The sequence below is a fragment of the Raphanus sativus genome, chromosome 5, assembly GCF_000801105.2.
Source record: "Raphanus sativus cultivar WK10039 chromosome 5, ASM80110v3, whole genome shotgun sequence".
Taxonomy (NCBI): domain Eukaryota; kingdom Viridiplantae; phylum Streptophyta; class Magnoliopsida; order Brassicales; family Brassicaceae; genus Raphanus; species Raphanus sativus.
The window spans coordinates 4,539,715-4,559,431 of record NC_079515.1 but is presented as its reverse complement, the minus strand read 5'-3'; the positions used below and the strand labels follow the sequence as shown (position 1 = coordinate 4,559,431).

Below are 19,717 nucleotides of genomic sequence, written 5' to 3'. Positions count from 1 at the left end.
GCTAGGTCTCAATAAGTCTAAAAAAATATCGTATGAATAAATTATCTATGTTTTCTTCTCAGTAAAATCTGTTTAACTGAACTTGCAGAGTACTTAATATTAAATATAAGATTAAGTAAATAGTTAAGAATGAGGCAATTGCCTATATTCTTGCTAACTACATTATTTTTAGGAAACAATTGATTTGCTTTATAAATGTTATGGACATTTATTAATTAACTAGGTATAACTAGACATGCAAAGAATATACTTTGAAACAGAATGAAAATAAACTAATTATTTCAAAAAGATTTAATTACTCCATACCTTGATTCGTAAAGAAAAAACATCAGATTCACAAAGATAAAACATTAGATCCTCGATTAATAAGTTTTGAAATCGTCATCGCTATGGGAGAACACCGAAAATCGAGATATTTCTTTTTTTCATTTTTCACAATTTTTTTCTAAACACCGAACGGTTACAAAACAAAATTGTCGGTTAGAATAAGAGAGGGGAGTCATGAGCCACTAGACCAGCTTAATTTGATATAAAACACTATGGCCCTAACAAAATATGTAATAACAATGAGCCGATTAAATTGATTTATATATGACTCAAAGTCATTTATTTCAACGTATTTTAAATTAACTAAATTGATTTATATATTTCATATATAATCTATCATTGTTCACTTTAAGCTTTCTTTATAATAAAAAATATTTTTCACACATTTGATTGTTTTTTTAAATTCAAAAAAAAAACTCAATGTATCACAAATAACTATTAACAAATACATCATTTAGTGTAAATCAAAATTAAAAAAAATAATTAAACATCCGCCCGGTCGGGCGGGTCATGGTCTAGTTTAGCTTTTAATAGTTGTTTGATTATTGCACATACTTTAAGATCATAATATACATATAACTACAGAATAAATGATTTGATACTCACTTAAAATATATGTCAAGTTTTTTGTTTTATTTATTAAATTACATCCCAATTCTAAAAACGATAGTCAAATTAATGTCTATTATTTTTATTTTTGAAATATTATCTTCAAATCTAAAAATCATTCAATATATTTAAAAAATCAAGTTAACGGAAAACTAAAATTTTAAATAAAAAAAATAAAAATGAAAAAAAAATTCTTTCAAAATCAATAATTATAATCGACGTTATATAATCGTAACCGCCTCATCTTGCGAATCCGGTTATCTTTCACTTTTTTTTTCCTCAGGACATTCCGGTTTAAATCGAATCAAAGAAAATCGAATCAAGTTGACAAAAAAGAAAAAAAAATCGAATCAAAGAAAATCGAATCGAGAAGAGTTGGGAGAAAAGGAAAATCTCATCTTCCCCTCGACGACAAAACAAAACCACCACCCTTAGGGTTAAAAAAAGTTTACTTATCTTTATTATTATTCTCTCTACTCGTTTTTCCCTTTAGTTCCGATTTCGATTTTCTCTTTCTCCGATTTAGACACACACAGAGAGAGTAGGGTTTCTAATTTTCGGATCTGTACTTTTTTTTTGCGATGGATGCTCGTAAGAGAGGACGGCCTGAAGCTGCTGGCTCATTCAACAACTCCAATGGCGGCGGATTCAAGAAGTCTAAGCAAGGTTAGCTCTTCTTTCACTCTCTTCTTCTTCTTTTCTGTGTTGTGGCTTCATTGGGTCTGTTAAAAGGTTGAAACTTTAGATCTTTATTGCTAGATTAATAAGTTTTTTTTCTTCAGTCCAATTGGATTTGGGGGTAGTGCTGATTTCTTCAATTCGAGCTTCTTACTGTTTTTTACTCAGAAAAGTAGGGTTTTTTTTGTTAGCAAGTCATGAGATTTAATAGGATTCAAGTTTAGATCTTCTGTTTTCGTGAAGTCTTCTACTTTATTAAACTGTCTCTTGAGTTTCATTATTTGCTTTTAGTTTAAAACCCCTCTCATGTGTTAGCTTAGTAAAATCTTATAACACCATTATGTTCAAACCCCGAGTTTGCTTGATTGAATTGGCCTTTTTTTATTCATGTGATAGTTGTTGGTAAATAATCCTGAAAATTTTAGAGAATTTATTTATTATGCAGCTTTGATTTAAGTGTTAAATCTACATATAGATGAATGTATGAATGACATGTATAAAATTCAAAGCAAATACTATTGAACATCATCAAAGTCTTTTAACTAAAGAAAAACACTTAATCTTTGGAACAGAGATGGAATCTGGTTTAGGAAGCAAATCGAAGCCATGCACAAAATTTTTCAGGTTATAATCCTTTTTTTTTTTCTTAACTGGATTAATATTCAAATCTTTATTTATCTTCAAGTATGAACTTCAAGTTAACAAGTAAAACTGTATGCTAATGATGTGATTAGTTATTATTACAACTGTTTGTTCCCTTGTGTCATCGTAATGCCAATGGTTTTGTAACTCTCTGACGTATTTACTTTTGCTTATGTTGCAGCACTTCTGGCTGTCCTTTTGGTGAGAACTGCCATTTCTTGCACTATGTTCCCGGAGGATACAATCCCGTATCACAGATGACCAACATGGGATCACCCATGTCTCAAGTTTCCAGAAACATGCAAGGATCTGGTGGTGGTGGTGGTGGGGGGCGGTTCACAGGGAGAGGAGAGTCTGGGCCTGGCCATGTCTCTAGCTTCGGTGCCTCAGCCACAGCCAAAATCAGCGTGGATGCTTCCTTGGCAGGCGCAATCATTGGAAAAGGTGGAGTCAGTTCGAAACAGATATGTCGTCAGACAGGAGCAAAGTTATCGATACAAGATCACGAGAGAGATCCGAACCTGAAGAACATTGAGCTTGAAGGAACATTTGAGCAGATAAACGAAGCGAGCGCAATGGTTAGAGAGCTGATTGGGAGGCTTAATTCGGCATCTAGGAGACCACCTGGTGTTGGCGGCGGCGGCGGTCTTGGTTCGGAAGGGAAACCGCATCCAGGGAGCAACTACAAGACGAAGATGTGTGAGAGATTCTCGAAAGGAAACTGTACATTTGGTGATAGATGTCACTTTGCACACGGCGAAGCAGAGCTACGCAGGTCATGAATTGTTGCCTAGAGTTTGCTGGTGGAGTTAGAGAATTCAAGTCTCTTTCATTTGTGGTGGTGATCTTTAGTATTATCTTTCCCCTACTTGTCTTTTTAGCTGTCTTTCTTCATGAGAGAATACAATGTCATTTTAAAGTGTTCCCTATTTGTTTTTTTTTTTAGAATCTAGTTTGATTTGTATGCTGTCTTTACTTGATATTCCATGTTTTCTCTGTTTTTTTTTTTTATTTTGGTCATCTGAATTTCATTAAGTTTAAGAAGACACCAGATTACAAACTTAAAACCAACAAAGCCAGTAAGTTCATGTGTTTCTCTGATTTTTCATATACGATCTTAGGTTATTTTCTGAGTATGCTAGACTATATAACTCAACATTGTTGATGTAATAGTTCTCTTATAATGTTTGATAGACTGTTTCTCTGATTTTTCATATATGATCTTAGGTTATTTTCTGAGTATGCTAGACTATATAACTCAACATTGTTGATGTAATAGTTCTCTTATAATTTTGATAGACTATATAACCAAAAATTCTTTGTTAACAAAAGCAGTCGCTGATAGTAACAGCTGAATAAATGAAATATAATCATGGTAGGTGATGATCTTTAAAAACGTTGAAAATAAAGTGTGTCGTTATAAGCGGTAATGCTTAAAAATACTCTAAATCATCAATCTTAACAGAAGAGAGAAACAGAGACCTAATAAAGTACTTAATATTCATGGCTAGTTCGGCAGTCGCTGCCTACTTGTGTACCACCTAACTTAATTATTATTATAATACGAATCTCCAAAGTACATCACGCACACAGACTTGGGGCGATTCACGTGATCTCAACCACAATGTCTGCAGATATTTTTTTAAAGTTTTTCTCTCACATGGGAGAGAGAAGAAGCCAAGCACGATCCTCCATTCACCCACTTTTAGCATTTCCTCTCTTTTTTCTCCGCCACCAGTTACTTCTACTTGTAAGTCGAGTAGGCAAGGACGTTTCCTCATATTAAAGTAAAGACATCAACAACCATCGTCGTAATGCTATTTTACGTAACCGAAGAGTTCTATAACTGAATCCAAACTAGTCTCTGTGATATTATCATATTAGTATTACCAGTGGGTCAACCAATATTTTACATTTTCTAAAAAACAAAACACAAAAAAAAACGTGATAAACTTTTTTTACTGCATCTTCTTTTTTAGTTTTCCGTAAATACATAAGTGCCCCGTAAATATCAGATATTTGGAATAGAAAAGTTAATAATAAAAGAAAGAAATATGAGGAGAGGAAAGAAAGGGGGGGACCACTTGTAAAAAAAAGAGAGAGATGTCACTCAATCCCCTCTCTCTCATTCTTTTTTTACCCACGGGCCGTCAATTTATACACGGCCTGCCTTCTTCTGCCCATTTCCTTCTGACCAGAAACCAGAGAGAGAGAGTTTCATTACCAAAGAGAGAGAGAGATAGAAAGGAGAGAGAGAAGGTAGAGAGAGAGTTTGCGGAGGAGCTTCTTCGTAGGGTTCATCGTTATTAACGTTAAATCTCTATCCCCCCCTACGTCAGCTGAAGGTCCATTTCTTCTTCCATTTTACGTTTTTTTCTTTTCAATCTTTGGAACCTTTCTGGTGTGTGTGTTTTTTTTCTTAGCCCCTCATTTTGCGTTTCAGTCGATTTCATTATAGATCTGCCAATATTTATTGCGTTTCAACTTTAGATCTGGTCTCGATTCTCTGTTTTCCATGTGAGAAATCTGATGCTTGTCTTTACCATTAATATGATTATCGTTGCGAATATGAAATGTTGCCATTCTTATTTGTTCAAATACAAAGTGTTTGACAATCTTTTGCTATCGTTATTTTAATTATATATCAATTTGATGGGTTGGTGGAGTTGAAAAATCACAATAGCAGCTTCACGTCCTGGTTTCAGAAATATCCCATCTGTTTATTCAAAGTTATATATTTGTTTATTTATTTTTAGATCTGGACATGAGTAGATGTAAAGTTGTATTATTATTTCACATCTCCGGGTAAAATCTGCTCCGATTTGTTGAATATTTGGTAGTTTGACCGATTGATTCCCTATAGGCTCTTGGTACCGTAGTTACATAATAAATGAGACTCATGCTCATGTACTTTTCTTTTTTTTTAACAAGTAAATCGGATTTAGAGTAGGTAAATTCAGGCTTTTAGATGCTCTTTCATAGATTCAGATGCAAATAGAGTTGCATGAAGAAAAACAATATAATTCAACTGTACTTTCTTCTTGTCTGTTTCTGTTTAAAAGTCTATACGATTGACAATAATATTGGTTGCTCTCAAATTCTCTCAACTATTTCATTAACCTTCTTTTCTTTTCTTTTTTGTCAAGTTGCTATTCAAGAAGAATAGTGATTATGACTTGTCTCTTTAACGTTATATTAGCAAAACGAAAATTGATATCCACAAGAAAGAGATGTGAGCTGTCGCGTATCAAACCTCATTAATTAACTAGTCGTATTCTCAACGCTATCGTTTATTTCTTTTTTGGCTTGCCACTATACGCCGCTTCTTTGTTCCACGTACTATCCATTTTTTGAAACTTAAGTAACTTAACATTGAATCTTTTGTCTAAAGAATTAGTTTATTGGATATTGAGTCTTTGCTTTTGTTTTTTTTTTTCTTTTTTCTTGCAGAAAACAAAATGGGTGCAGGTGGAAGAATGCAGGTATCTCCTTCTCCCAAGAAGTCAGAAACCGAAACCCTCAAACGCGTACCCTGCGAGACACCTCCCTTCACTGTAGGACAGCTCAAGAAAGCGATCCCACCGCACTGTTTCAAACGCTCCATCCCTCGCTCATTCTCCTACCTCATCTGGGACATCATCATAGCCTCCTGCTTCTACTACGTCGCCACCACTTACTTCCCTCTCCTCCCTCACCCTCTCTCCTACTTCGCCTGGCCTCTCTACTGGGCCTGCCAAGGCTGCGTCCTAACCGGCGTCTGGGTCATAGCTCACGAGTGCGGCCACCACGCCTTCAGCGACTACCAGTGGCTAGACGACACCGTCGGTCTCATCTTCCACTCTTTCCTCCTCGTCCCTTACTTCTCCTGGAAGTACAGTCACCGACGCCATCATTCCAACACCGGCTCCCTCGAGAGAGACGAAGTCTTCGTCCCCAAGAAGAAGTCTGACATCAAGTGGTACGGCAAGTACCTCAACAACCCTCTCGGACGCACCGTCATGCTAACCGTCCAGTTCACCCTCGGCTGGCCCTTGTACTTGGCCTTCAACGTCTCGGGCAGGCCTTACGACGTTGGCTTTGCTTGCCATTTCCACCCCAACGCTCCCATCTACAACGACCGCGAACGCCTCCAGATATACGTCTCCGACGCCGGTATCCTCGCCGTCTGCTACGGTCTCTACCGTTACGCCGCTGCTCAGGGTCTGGCCTCGATGGTCTGCCTCTACGGGGTTCCGCTTCTGATTGTCAACGGGTTCTTAGTCTTGATCACTTACTTGCAGCACACGCACCCTTCTCTGCCTCACTACGACTCCTCGGAGTGGGATTGGTTGAGGGGAGCCTTGGCTACCGTGGACAGAGACTACGGAATCTTGAACAAGGTCTTCCACAATATCACGGACACGCACGTGGCGCATCACCTGTTCTCCACGATGCCGCACTACCACGCGATGGAAGCTACCAAGGCGATAAAACCGATACTGGGGGATTATTACCAGTTCGATGGGACGCCAGTGTTTAAGGCGATGTGGAGGGAGGCGAAGGAGTGTATCTATGTAGAGCCTGACAGGCAAGGTGAGAAGAAAGGTGTGTTCTGGTACAACAATAAGTTATGAGGAAGATGATATATGGTGGAAGAACAAAAGAAGATATTTTCCATTGATCTTTCTATTGTTGTCTCTGGTCGTCTTTGTTTTTAAGAAGCTATGTTTTTTTCAATAATCTAAATTATCCATTTTGACATTTTGGCTAAAATTATTGTGATATGGGACGTTAGTAGTCTAAATGTCTTTGTGTCTGTATTGTTCTTCTCATCGCTGTTATGTTTGGGATCGTAGAAATGTGACTTTTCGGACTACTAAACTCGTCGTGTTATCTTATTGTGGCTTCCTTAAAAGTGTAATGGCTTAAACTACTATTATGATGATCTAGTGAATCTTGACGCCAACCAATTTGTCTTTTTAAAACCTGCCAATGCTGTAAGGTGGCAGATCACCTTTACGACTCACACTCCACTCATGTGATTTCTCTTTGCAGGAGTAGATTTTTGTAAGAAATCCTCGGTTCTTGTCTTTTAATATGTGGAAACTTTTCAACATAAGCCTTACACAAGAAAAATCTCTGGTTCATTGATCTTTCTTTGTTTTCAGATTTAAGAGGGAAGAAAAGAATATGAAAAACGCCAAATCTCTTTTTTAAATTAATGGCAGAAACAAAAAGAGAGTGACAACAAGAAACAAATGTAGTAAAGGAAAAGAATATTCTGAAACCAACTCGTTGAACATATATTCCAATACGAAACAATCTTTCATCCAACGGCGAGGGTAATCTAAAAGCATTTCCTGTGGACTATAGATGGCCCTGCCTCATCATACTCAGCCTTTGCTATCCACATCTGCAACACCAATCATATTCAGCTTAAGAAATGAGTAAAAAGCAGAGAAAGGATCACAAGAATATCAAATTACCTGTTGGAAGGTACTGAGTGATGCTAGAATGGATCCTCCGATCCAAACACTATACTTCCTCTCCGGTGGAGCAACCACCTTAATCTTCATACTACTCGGAGCCAAAGCAGTGATCTCTTTACTCATCCTATCACCAATCCCAGGGAACATCGTGGTTCCACCACTGAGCACAATGTTTCCATACAGATCCTTCCTGATATCGACATCACACTTCATGATCGAATTATAAGTCGTCTCGTGGATCCCAGCAGCTTCCATCCCGACCAAAGACGGCTGGAAAAGAACCTCGGGGCACCTGAACCTCTCCCCTCCGATGGTGATCACCTGTCCGTCGGGTAACTCGTAATTCTTGTCAACGGATGAGCTAGTGTTCGCCGTCTCCATCTCTTGCTCGTAGTCGAGCGCTATGTAAGCGAGTTTCTCTTTCACGTCTCTCACGATCTCTCGCTCTGCTGTGGTGGTGAATGAGTAACCACGCTCGGTCAGAATCTTCATGAGGTAATCAGTGAGGTCACGGCCTGCGAGATCAAGACGCAGAATGGCGTGTGGAAGAGCGTATCCTTCGTAGATTGGAAAAGTTATTTAATGGGCTGGAAAAAGTTCCTTAAGGGACAAATCCAACAAAAGAATAATTATTAGTATTAACAGGCTGAAAAATGCCTGAATGTGATTTGGTAACCGACTTTCTTAACATACTAAAATTTATCTATCAAAAGTAATCCTGTATTTTTGTTGATTTATAACATGGGAGAAAACATATTACACATACATAATTACAAGACTCGGGAGACAAACAAGTCCAATAAGGCGTTCAATGCAGTCAACGCTTCTTGACTTGAGGGTTCTTAAATGGGCTTAGAATAGTGGCCCATTAAGACTATTCTCGTAGGCGCAAGTGTTCTTTTAAGACTGCCGTTGAATTGATTTAACACATTAAAGATCAAACAGAGAAAGCTCTAAAAGTATGGAGAGATCCGTTTCCTTCGATCTTCGCGGCGATAACGAACTCCCGAACGATCGGAGCAGCGACGTCGGGTACGCCGCCAACGATCGGAGGCTCGCTTACTCCCGCTCGTTTCACCACTCTCACGGCGGCCCGCGAACCCCGGCGGCGAAGCCATTTCTCGACAGGACGGTCTCCACCATCGATATGCCGCCGGAGATATACTCCGTCGACGACGGGGATGGTGTGTTGTTCGGGGAAGGGAAAGCTGCTGCGATTGGGAAGGCGTCGGATTTGCGTATGGTTTTGGTGGTTTTTGGTGTGCTGAGAAATGGGAATCGGCAGATGAAGAGGCTGTTTCTGCTGATTTCGCTTAACGTGGCGTACTCTACCACTGAGCTCTTGATTGGGCTTTTGACTGGGCGTGTAGGTACGATTTGGTTTCGGGTTTAACATGTTGTTACTTGGTTGATAACTCTGAGAGAGAGAGAGACTTTGATTTGTTTGAGAAATAAGACTCCACGTCGATAGAATTGTTTTGGTTAAGTCTTAGGTTGATATAATCTTAACCACACGGGTAGTTGAACCTATGCGTGTATTTAGAGACCTCTGGTTATGGAGTTATAAGATATGTCTCTTCTGTTGCAGCTCTGAGGGTTTGTCCATGTCAAAATTGGTTTTTGAGAGTTTGTTTAGATTCCCTTTGTTTACTTACTCTCCTTTTTTTTTTTTAATGTTACTCTTGCAGGTTTGGTTTCTGATGCATTCCATTTGACATTTGGATGTGGTCTCTTGACGTTTTCCTTATTTGCAATGGCAACTTCAAGGAAGAAGCCTGATCATGCTTACTCATACGGGTTAGAATATTTTTAAAATTAGTTGGTGATTTTAGATGTTGGGGTAGTTAACGTTTGATTTCCCAATTATTTTTATTATTGTTTCTTTTCTTTCTCTGGAACCATTCCCAAAGTTCATCCGCTGTTGTTTTTCGTAGGATACAGTTTTTTTTCTAATTGCTGAATATGGTCACTTGTCTGTGTCATTTCCTTTACTGCTGAAACTGTAACTGTAATTGCATAATAATACTGAACTGGTTGTAACTTAGTAATCGTTGGTTCTTTTTTTTCCCCAGGTACAAAAGACTTGAAGTTTTGTCTGCTTTCACTAATGCTGTAAGTATGCTCTCAACGTATTTTGGATGTCTTTTTCCAGTTTTAGTTTGAGGGTTTAAAGGCTGATGTGCCATGCAATTAACTGGTTTAGTATCGTGTAGAGAGTAGTGTTGAGAACTTAACTTAGTGTTGGCACGCTTTCCTTTACTGCTGTTGATAGAATAGAGTAATCTTACAGCTAGTTAAAAAAGTGGATTAACACATAGAACAGAGTTATCTTTCATTTTGCTTTCACTGTCCCATTCTCTGTATTTTATCTTTTGGGTTGACACATTGATATGTTCAGTATTTGACATATGTGTAGACAGCTGTTTCTTATGTTCATGTCATTCTCCTTGGCTGTGGAAGCTCTTCATGCATTTATACAAGACGAATCTGAGCATAAGTAAGTTTCTTTCCACAAGTGACATGCCTAAGAGCTTGTAGTTATTTCTCTAGCACTTCCTAAGTTTACACTAAGTTCTTTTCATTAATGTGATGTATTTAATTCGACTTTATGCAGGCATTATCTTATTGTATCAGCGGTAACAAATCTGCTGGTGAACCTACTTGGTGTTTGGTTCTTCCGGAACTATGCTCGTGTCAATATTGGTATGTATTCTCTGTTTTATAATCATGTTAAGATCTGGTTAGACTGGAATGAACTAATACCAATACTGGTACATTATATGATATAGCCTTGTTTAGCGGCTTTGCTATGTTTCATTTCCTGTCAATGTAAAGCCACAAAGAAGCAAGGGTTTCTGGTTAAGATAGAATCAGTAGGAGGATTAGTTAAAATAGAGAGACAGCATGATAGGAACTGATCTGCAATAATTGTTCCCTTCTGTACATATTCAAAAACTTTCATTTTTCTTGAATGTGTTACTTAAATTCATAAAATGATGCAGTGTACAGAAAAGCAGAAGATATGAACTACCACTCCGTTTGCTTGCATGTCATATCAGATTCCATCCGCAGGTGTGATATTCTCTTTGGCTTCCTTAATCTCAAGCAGAGCCGCAGACAGTTAGATAGAAAAATGTTTCTCTTTGCATCCCACCTGACACATTCGTTGCTTCTGTCTTTTCAGTGCAGGTCTGATACTGGCATCCTGGCTCCTCTCTCTCGGGTAATGCTCACTTCCTTTGAAAGGAACAAGATGAATAAAAAATGTCCTCTTACATTTTCAATTTTTCTCCTCCGGTCTTCGATTTTTCAGGGTTGAAAATGCAGAGGTCCTATGTTTGGGATTGGTATCTATTACAGTCTTTATGCTTGTTATGCCACTCTTCAAAGCCACTGGTGGTGTCTTGCTTCAGATGGCACCTCCAAACATTCCTTCTTCTGCATTAAGCAAATGCTTGAGACAGGTTCGCTCTTTTCTATAAAGTGTTTCCTGAACGTGTACGTATTTTTCCCATATATAGAGAGATCGATCAACCTGAGTTTCTCTTCAACTCTCTTTCTTTACAGATTACTTCTCGAGAAGATGTCGTGGAGGTATTACAGGCACGTTTCTGGGAGGTTGTACCCGGTCACACTGTTGGCTCACTCAGAATCCAGGTACTAGCTTCCTTGTTTTTTCTTCTTCTATGGATTAAAACATGAGGGTTGCAAATAATTTGAGTTGGTTATTTCGGGTATTTGTGTTTAGGTGAAGAGCGGTATAGATGAAAGGCCTTTACTGCAATATGTTTATGATGTATACCATGATTTGGGTGTACAAGACTTGACCCTGCAAACTGATTACAGTTGAGCTGTATCTGCTTGTCTGAGGGTTTTGAGATGTATACTAGTAGAGATAATGGTTCTATAGGAAGATAAACACTTGGTTTCAAGCTTGCGAGTTTCTTGTTATTCTCTTGTTTAGCATTTTATTTTCATTTTCCCATTTGTCTTTTGAACCACACACAAGGACCACAATCTTTGTAAACTCTTTTACTCTTTCAAGTTTGTGTGTCTTTTGGCTCAAATTATGTTTTTGTAAAACCTTTTTTCCTCTCAAAAGTCATCTGCAAAATGTACTACGTAAAATCGTCAGCTAAAACAAGATTTGATTATTCATCTTGCTTACACAAAAAAAGCGAAATGGAGGAATCAAAGATCATATTGTGCTCCTCAACCTACAAGACCTAATATTCTCTAAGTTATGGGGACAGTACAAAGCATCTTAAAAAGAAAATTCATCCGTCCATGTCTATATTATTCTTTGCTTACCCCCGTTTGCCTCATTGTAAATTTAACATAGTTTACTGAACGATATACAATATTGGTAAACATATAAATAAACAAAATATAATTTAACATAGTTTACAATGGACTACACTCTACATGGTATATGGACATATGACAAAGAGAAATTTTATTAGTCGAACCCGAAAATATATTTTTGGATTTAACTTAACTATAAAAACACAAGATATATATGAAAAGTATCTCAATTATTTCCCGCAACGAGTCAACAATTTCAAAGTATACATACCACATATGATATGCTCCATTATACAATCCATGATTGCAGTTTTTGGACTTTAAGCTAGAAAAATGTATATAATAATATGGTATAGTCTTTATTCATATTTAATTAAGGCACTACTTGTAGTCTGCTTTATTGTTTACTACAACGAGATAAACGTATAAAATAGAATAATAAACAAGAAACAATTGTCCAAAAAGACACTTTTATTTGAAAAAAAAATTAAAAATGTAATTGTTTGATTGATTCAAATCAAGAGGCGACCAAAGAATATGAGCATGAATCATCAAACCATTAACTCTTAACCTTTTCCGCTTATAAAAATTCCCAATTGATAAGAAAGAATCAAAAGCAAAAAAAGGGGGGTGGAGTTAACCAATATAATAACTAAAAAAACAAAGAAGATTGTAAGATAAAGCTGATGAAGTTCACATTGCAAGAAGAGAATCTGCTTATAACAAAAGAAAGAGAGATATAAGAGAAGACCTTGCTAAGTCTTTGGTTTCTTCTTGATAACACAACTACTACTATGTACAGATTCAGCAACACAGTGATTGGAGTCTTAAACCTCCTCAGCTTACTAGCTTCGATACCAATCATAGGAGCCGCTCTATGGAAGGCAAGAAGCAGCACGACTTGCGAGAACTTCCTCCAAACTCCTCTACTCGTTATAGGTTTCATCATACTCTTAGTATCCCTCGCCGGGTTCATAGGAGCATGTTTCAACGTGGCATGGGCTCTTTGGGTTTACTTAGTGGTCATGATTTTCCTCATCGCGACTCTTATGGGTCTAACTCTGTTTGGTCTGGTGGTGACGAGCCAAGGAGGTGGTGTGGAAGTACCAGGGAGGGTTTACAAAGAGTATAGGCTTGGAGATTATCATCCATGGCTGAGAGAAAGAGTTAGAGATCCTCAGTATTGGATCTCTATAAGAAGCTGTATCTTGAGTTCCAAGACTTGTGCTAAGATTGAATCTTGGACTACACTTGATTACTTCCAAAGAGACATGACCTCTGTTCAGGTATCATCCTCCAGTGCCTAGAGCCCTGTTCAAAAAAAATAATATTAATTGTAGATTTTAAAAAGTTAATAATATGTCTAACATCTCTTTTGAATTATAACCATTAAATTTATAAAGTTTATAAACTATATATTTATTTTATTTTTATGATTCAAAAGGATGATCCTCATTAACATTTTTCTAATATTCAGTACTAGGTGATTTTCCCGTGCTCATGCACGGATATAAATATTTATAAAATAAATATAATATAATAGTTGATTGCTACATTATTTAATTTTAAATTTAATTTATAATTTTATGCATATATTGTATTAATAATATTGCATTACTTTAATTAGACATATGATTTTAGATATGTTATATCTAGTCGATTTAGTTATCATTTAGGTATATTGGACTGCATTTATTTCTTTGAATTCAACTATAATATTTTTTATTCTAAATATATTAAAAATTTGGTTAATTTTCTTATTTTCATTTAGGATGGTTGTTGTCTTCCTTAATTTTAATATAATCTATTATTTTAGATATAAGGTTGATTAGTTTATGTTACTTAATTATTTTATGTAATCATCTAATAAATTAGATAGATATATCAAAATATTTATATTACTTTGAAAATATATATTTTGTATTTCTTAAAATTATGTTTTAAAATAAATAATATATCTTTTTCTAATATCAAAATTATCTTTCTAAAATTTTGTTTTTATAAAATCACATTATATACAAATATATATTTTTTCATCTAAGAAACAATAGATATAAAGTAAGTATTTTATTACTTCAAAAGTATATTTTATGTTATTTTTTAAAAAAATAGAATATTAGTATCTTGTGAAATTTCTCTTTTTAATGAAATCATATTATAAATACATATATTTTTGTTTTTAAATTCGATTTTTAAAATTTATATTTTTTCCTTTTTAATATATATGTTATATGGAAAATTTTAAAAAGGAAACTAAAAAATAATAGTATTTAAATGTAATATTTTTAATTCATTAAAGGTATCAATGTAATTAACTATCGTGAGAAATAACGTGAGCGCGACACATAGGAAACTGACTTCTCAAATTATATCATAGATAGATATATATATTTTTATTGTTTAAAGTTATGTTTTAAAATAAATAATATTTCATTTTCTAATATCAAGATTATTTTTCTGAAATTTGTCACATTAGATACAAATATATATATATATTTTCATCTAAGAAACAATAGATATAAAATAAGTATTTATTACTTCAAAATTATAATTTATGTTATTTAAAAATATTTTTAAAATAGAATACTACTATCTTGTGAAATTTCCTTTTTAATGAAATCCTATACATATATTTTCGTTTTTAAATTTGATTTTTAAAATTTATAAATTTTCCTTTTTAATATATATATTATATGGATATTTTCAAAAAGGAAATTAAAAAAAAAATAGGTATTAAATGTAATATTTTTAATTGATTAAGGGTATCAATGTAATCAACCATCGTGAGAATTAACGTGAGCGCGACACATAGGAAACTTACTTCTCAAATAATATTATAGAGATCCTATAAGCTAGATCTTCATTAACTTTGTGTGTGTTTGATTTATAGTCGGGATGTTGTAAGCCACCGACGGCGTGCACGTACGAGACCGGAGTAATAGTAGGAGGAGATGATTGCTATAGATGGAATAATGGTATTGAAACGTTATGCTACGAGTGTGATGCTTGTAAAGCTGGTGTTCTTGAGGAGATCCGTCTTGACTGGAGAAAGTTGTCGGTGGTTAACATTTTGGTCCTTGTCCTCCTCATCGCTGTCTATGCTGCAGGTTGCTGCGCCTTCCACAACACTCGCCACGCAGCACATCCTTATCATCCTTCTGATGATAATCGCATGACTAAAGTCCGTCCTCGTTGGGACTACTACTGGTACGTACTACTCTGGCTCTTATATATAAATGGTCTCAAGTCTCATCTTACTTCATACGTGGGATTCGTAATGTTTATGACAATTGCAAATTGGTGTTTCTTTCTTTTTGGTTTTACAGGTGGAGATGGTGGCATGAGAAGAAAGAGCAGCTTTACTGAGAGAGCAGCCACATCGCTTGTGTTTTCATATTTTCATCATTATCTGTTTACCAAACCAGCTTGAGATTAAGAAAACACAAATCTAAGAAACGTTGATGTACTTCTGTTTTCTATAGTTCATCAAGAGATGTAGTAAAAGTTGTTCTGATCTCAGAAGAAACAAAAGGAAACATACATGGAAGATCGATCAATAGAGAGTCAGAGACTATGAACAAGTTGAATATAATATATATTGAATTTCAAATACATTATTTCTCAAGAAATACACACATAATTAAGCAAAAAAATGACACGACATTATATATCACCCTTTGGTTGCAAGTTTTCTCTCACGTGAAAGACTTGACATTCTCATTGTTCCTCCACCTGCATCATTTTTTCAAGTTATACATACAAAACATTGTCATATTTTTCCAAAATGAATCACAAGTTAATGCTCAGCAAAACTAGTACCTCCTCCATTTTTGTCAGATCTCTTACGGCTGCGCCAAAGAAGCCGAATAGGAGTCCCAGCAAAGCCCGCATCAGTGCGTAGCTGCTTCTCCATATATCTCCTGTAGGTATCAGAAAACAGCTTCGCATCGTTTACAAAGAACACAAACGTCGGTGGCCTTATTGCTGCCTGCAATTAATTTAATCACATCAATTAGTCTCAAGATTTGCCTTTACTGTAAAAACATTGAGAGATGTGTTATTATTATTTACCTGAGTGCAATAATAAACACGGCCTCGTTTGCCTCCTCTGGTTCTCGGAGGGGATTTAAACGCAACAGCTTCTCTTATCACTTGGTTCAGTGTAGCAGTGCTAAGTCTTCTTGATCTCTCCTTTTGAACCGTTGCAGCAGCAACCACAATACTACATTTTCATCCAACAGAATAAATAAAAACGTAAAGGCCGAAATAGTTTTTTTTTTTTTTTAAACTTTTGAAGGAGATGTACGTACTTGTCAACGCTATGGCCAGTTATAGCAGTTGAATAAACAATGGGTGCCCATTTGAGGGAACGGAGCTTCTCCCTAACATCATCCTCGTAATGTGCTGCAGTCTGTTGGTTTTTGTTTGGTATTGTATCCCATTTGTTTACGACTACAAGACATCCTTTCCCTTCTCTTTCGATCCTCTCTGCAATCTTCATATCCTGTGTTTCCCAATATAACAAACATTAAGGAACGAGAAAAAAAGTTATATTTGTTTCCCCACTTGTTCAAAGTGAGATAGATACCTGCTCTGTAATGCATGCCATGGCTTCAATGACAAGAGCAACCACATCAGAACGTCGGATTGCTCGGAACGCACGATTCACTGACATGGCCTCTGTTGTGCTCCCTGATGACGCCACAGCTGCCTTTTTCCTGATCCCAGCTGTATCTATTAGCCTAAACTTCTGCAGCACAGTTGATAAAATCATTTTTCAGTGTTGTACGGAAGAAAACTAAGCCACTCAAAGAAAGCAAAGCCAGAGAAAATTGAACTGACCTCCCCATCTGGTCCGGTAAACTCAGCATCAATAGCATCACGGGTAGTGCCACTAACAGGGCTAACGATTGTTCTATCCTCTCGGACAAGTGCATTCAAAATGCTGCTTTTCCCAACATTTGGCCGGCCTATAATTGCAATGGCGGGTATGTAGTTTTCTTCTTCCTCCTCTTCTTCCATGGTCTCCATTATCTAGAAGAAAATAAAAATCATTGGTTTGGATATTTAATTTGTAAAACTGATGCCAGTTGAACAAACATACTAAAAGGTTACAAACCTCGAGTTTGTTTAGTCCAGAACAAACAAGATCAAGCAGCTCTCCTGTTCCAGTTCCAGACAATGCAGATATAGGGATAGGTGAAAACCTGGAGAAGTTCCATCATGACATTCTTTGTTAATTTCATGCCACCATAATTTGTATATGAAAGCACAAACATGATTCTGAGGGTAGGATGAAAGTTAAATTTACCCAAGAGACCAAAATTCTGAAGCCTGCATGAGTCCTTTACGTGGTGATTCACATTTGTTCACCGCTAAAATGATATTCTTATGTGAGTAGTACTTCCGCAACCAGTCTGCAATCTCCACATCAGCACCTGTAGGCCCTGTCTGCATAAAATCATTACCATATATCATCAGTGACCCGTTTGGGTAAGCCAAAGACAGAAACGTAGAGCAGATTTGAAGATAAAAGAAGAGAACCTGGCCATCGACAACGAAAACAATAACATCTGACTCTTCCACAGCCGCTGTAGCTTGTTTCTCAATCATGGAAGGCATCCTCGCAACAGCAGCCTCCCTAGAGCTTAGCGGAATACCTTCCATGCCAATGGTGGTGGAAACGTTGAGCTCTTCCATGACACCAGCTGGTGACTTAGAAACAGTCATAACACCTCCAGTGTCTACCACCACAAACTCTTGATCACCCCAGTAGGATCTACCGTACAGTCTATCCCTAGTAACTCCAGGTTCATCCACCACAATTGCTTTATTCTCCTGCCAAATTGTGTATTTAAAAGGACAAGTTTGAATGGAAACAAAAAGAGATTTGAACTTTGATGTCATGTCAGTTAAAACTCTTTTTTACCCCAACGAGACGGTTGAACAAAGCTGATTTGCCGACGTTGGGCCTTCCAACGATGGCAACTCTTTGGAGAAGATGCTCTGGTATCTGCGTCTGGTTCTGTTATTTTATTTTTTTAAAGTAAAACCAACAAAAAGATCAAAACTTTATCTACTCTCAAGCTCAAAGGAGGAGCCTTTAGTGAAATAAACATGAGAGAGAGAGAGAGAATGTGACTAACATTTTTGGCTTGCCTCTTCCCCTTTCTACGTGATTCCTTCCCTTCAACTACTACATCATCCTCTGTAAAACATCAAGCTTGGATCATTATTTATAGTCCATGGAGCAGTGACCAATACACAAAAAAAAAGACACAATCTTTACCGAGTTTGAGCTCGCGAGACAGAGTAGTGGCGTAGTCCCTAACGATATCTCTCGCTTCTTTTTCGAGAATTGAGATATCGATGGAGATTTCTTCTTCTTCATCCGACTCATCATCAGGGTAGCTGTCTTCTTCTTCGGATACCTCCTCGAACTCTAGCTCGTCTTGACCATCGAGAGTTGCTGCTGCTGCGACAGGGTAATAGGGGAAGCGAGAATGCGAGTGTTGGTGAGAGTAAGAGAGAACGGAGGGAGGAAGCAACGATGAAGAAGCAAAGGAAGGTGAAGAGGCTAATGGAGAAGAGATTCTAGGTATTGATGAGGGAAGAGAGAAGAAGCTTCTGGTTGTGAGTGAGTCGAGTAGACTCGCCATTGTTTTTTTTTTGGCAGAGAAGAGAGACGAAAGCATCTGCCTGCGAGAGGTTTATCTTCTTCTTCTGGGTTTTATTATCCGGAACCGTTTATTCCGGTTTAATTTTACATAACTCGGTATTTCTGGTTTTGAGTTCTACCGTAGCGGACCGGACTATGTCTCTGTCTATTCGTTTGTTTATGTTCTGACTGTAACCTAAGAGCATCCTTATCGGGCTATCTTAGAAAAGTTCTTAGTCATTATTTGGCCAAAAATAAATGAAAAAGTCTAATTAAGCGAAGGACGTCCTTAGCTTAGATACATTTATTCTCATCCTTAAGTGGTACCTGTCATGCTGCATATGGCCGACGCATCTCTCTTTCTTCGTATTCGTCGTCTTCGGTTTTCTCTAGCCGGCGAATCTCTCTTGACAAAGCCGATAATCATACCGACGACGCTTCTCCCTCGACGGCGCATCTCCCTCGACATCGCTTCTCCATAGACCGCACCTCTCTCTTCGTCTTCGCTTCTCTCTAGACGGTTCTTCTCACCTTGATTTCGATCTCTTTGACTGTTGGATGCGATCTGTTCATCAGATACATGGCGAGAACGTCTGCTTTGGAGTACGAGGATTTTAACTCGGCTAAGTCGCGTCTCCTTGAATGTGCTGAGAAGTTTGGTGAAATCTCTTGAAAGGTAAGGTACTTTTTTTTTTATTTACATCATAATAGAATAGAAGAAGAAGATGTGAAAGATGTTTACCTTTTAGTTATAAACTGTGTAGCTTCTTTGATTTTGTGGAACTCAATTATAATTTTGTTTGTGGATTTGAATTTGGATTCGTGGAATTTGTGTTTGTGCTCTAATTATCATTGTGCTTTGAACTTAAACCAAGTCATTATTGTACCTTACGTTCGTTTTGGTTGGTAACAAAAGGACAATCGCACTTTGTATTGATCTCTGTTTTCTCTTTTCTTCTCTGCTTTATTTTTGTTGTTGTTGTTTTATGTATCAGTTGCAGGATCTACAGGACGAAAGCACATATTTTAG

The 19,717-nt window shown here is 36.9% G+C and overlaps 6 protein-coding genes across 7 annotated transcripts; 4 read left to right on the top strand and 2 right to left on the bottom strand.

The window, feature by feature from the left end:
- The first annotated feature begins 1,271 nt into the window (after window positions 1-1,271).
- LOC108856815 (zinc finger CCCH domain-containing protein 36) lies at window positions 1,272-3,300 on the top strand. 2 transcript variants are annotated; one of them, XM_018630706.2, is made up of 3 exons: window positions 1,272-1,602; window positions 2,187-2,238; window positions 2,438-3,300. In XM_018630706.2, the coding sequence occupies exons 1-3, from the start codon at window positions 1,518-1,520 to the stop codon at window positions 3,036-3,038; spliced, it is 738 nt and encodes a 245-aa protein (XP_018486208.1). In that variant the 5' UTR covers window positions 1,272-1,517; the 3' UTR covers window positions 3,039-3,300. The 2 variants fall into 2 exon arrangements, with proteins under 2 accessions (XP_018486208.1, XP_018486209.1); XM_018630707.2 differs by lacking the exon at window positions 2,187-2,238.
- Window positions 3,301-4,433: 1,133 nt separating this feature from the next.
- LOC108862913 (omega-6 fatty acid desaturase, endoplasmic reticulum) lies at window positions 4,434-7,133 on the top strand. Its single transcript, XM_018637178.2, has 2 exons — window positions 4,434-4,601; window positions 5,707-7,133. Exon 2 carries the CDS (start codon window positions 5,715-5,717, stop codon window positions 6,867-6,869), a length of 1,155 nt encoding a protein of 384 aa, XP_018492680.1. The 5' UTR covers window positions 4,434-4,601; window positions 5,707-5,714; the 3' UTR covers window positions 6,870-7,133.
- A 291-nt stretch (window positions 7,134-7,424) lies between these two features.
- Window positions 7,425-8,319, bottom strand: LOC108859330 (actin-11). Its single transcript, XM_018633221.2, has 2 exons — window positions 7,722-8,319; window positions 7,425-7,648 (listed from the first exon to the last, which is right to left on the bottom strand). The coding sequence occupies exons 1-2, from the start codon at window positions 8,214-8,216 to the stop codon at window positions 7,583-7,585; spliced, it is 561 nt and encodes a 186-aa protein (XP_018488723.2). The 5' UTR covers window positions 8,217-8,319; the 3' UTR covers window positions 7,425-7,582.
- Window positions 8,320-8,636: 317 nt separating this feature from the next.
- LOC108857629 (metal tolerance protein C2) lies at window positions 8,637-11,791 on the top strand. The gene is made up of 10 exons (XM_018631632.2): window positions 8,637-9,094; window positions 9,413-9,521; window positions 9,797-9,836; window positions 10,145-10,221; window positions 10,339-10,427; window positions 10,727-10,796; window positions 10,909-10,947; window positions 11,038-11,188; window positions 11,292-11,381; window positions 11,473-11,791. Exons 1-10 carry the CDS (start codon window positions 8,686-8,688, stop codon window positions 11,572-11,574), a joined length of 1,176 nt encoding a protein of 391 aa, XP_018487134.1. The 5' UTR covers window positions 8,637-8,685; the 3' UTR covers window positions 11,575-11,791.
- An 855-nt stretch (window positions 11,792-12,646) lies between these two features.
- Window positions 12,647-15,639, top strand: LOC108856293 (tetraspanin-6). The gene is made up of 3 exons (XM_018630062.2): window positions 12,647-13,315; window positions 14,920-15,236; window positions 15,356-15,639. Exons 1-3 carry the CDS (start codon window positions 12,824-12,826, stop codon window positions 15,393-15,395), a joined length of 849 nt encoding a protein of 282 aa, XP_018485564.1. The 5' UTR covers window positions 12,647-12,823; the 3' UTR covers window positions 15,396-15,639.
- On the bottom strand, window positions 15,599-18,729 carry LOC108856292 (uncharacterized). The gene is made up of 12 exons (XM_018630061.2): window positions 18,319-18,729; window positions 18,176-18,237; window positions 17,959-18,054; window positions 17,574-17,867; window positions 17,341-17,480; window positions 17,149-17,236; window positions 16,872-17,063; window positions 16,618-16,779; window positions 16,340-16,533; window positions 16,101-16,251; window positions 15,849-16,017; window positions 15,599-15,761 (listed from the first exon to the last, which is right to left on the bottom strand). Exons 1-12 carry the CDS (start codon window positions 18,722-18,724, stop codon window positions 15,700-15,702), a joined length of 2,016 nt encoding a protein of 671 aa, XP_018485563.2. The 5' UTR covers window positions 18,725-18,729; the 3' UTR covers window positions 15,599-15,699.
- Window positions 18,730-19,717: the final 988 nt, after the last annotated feature.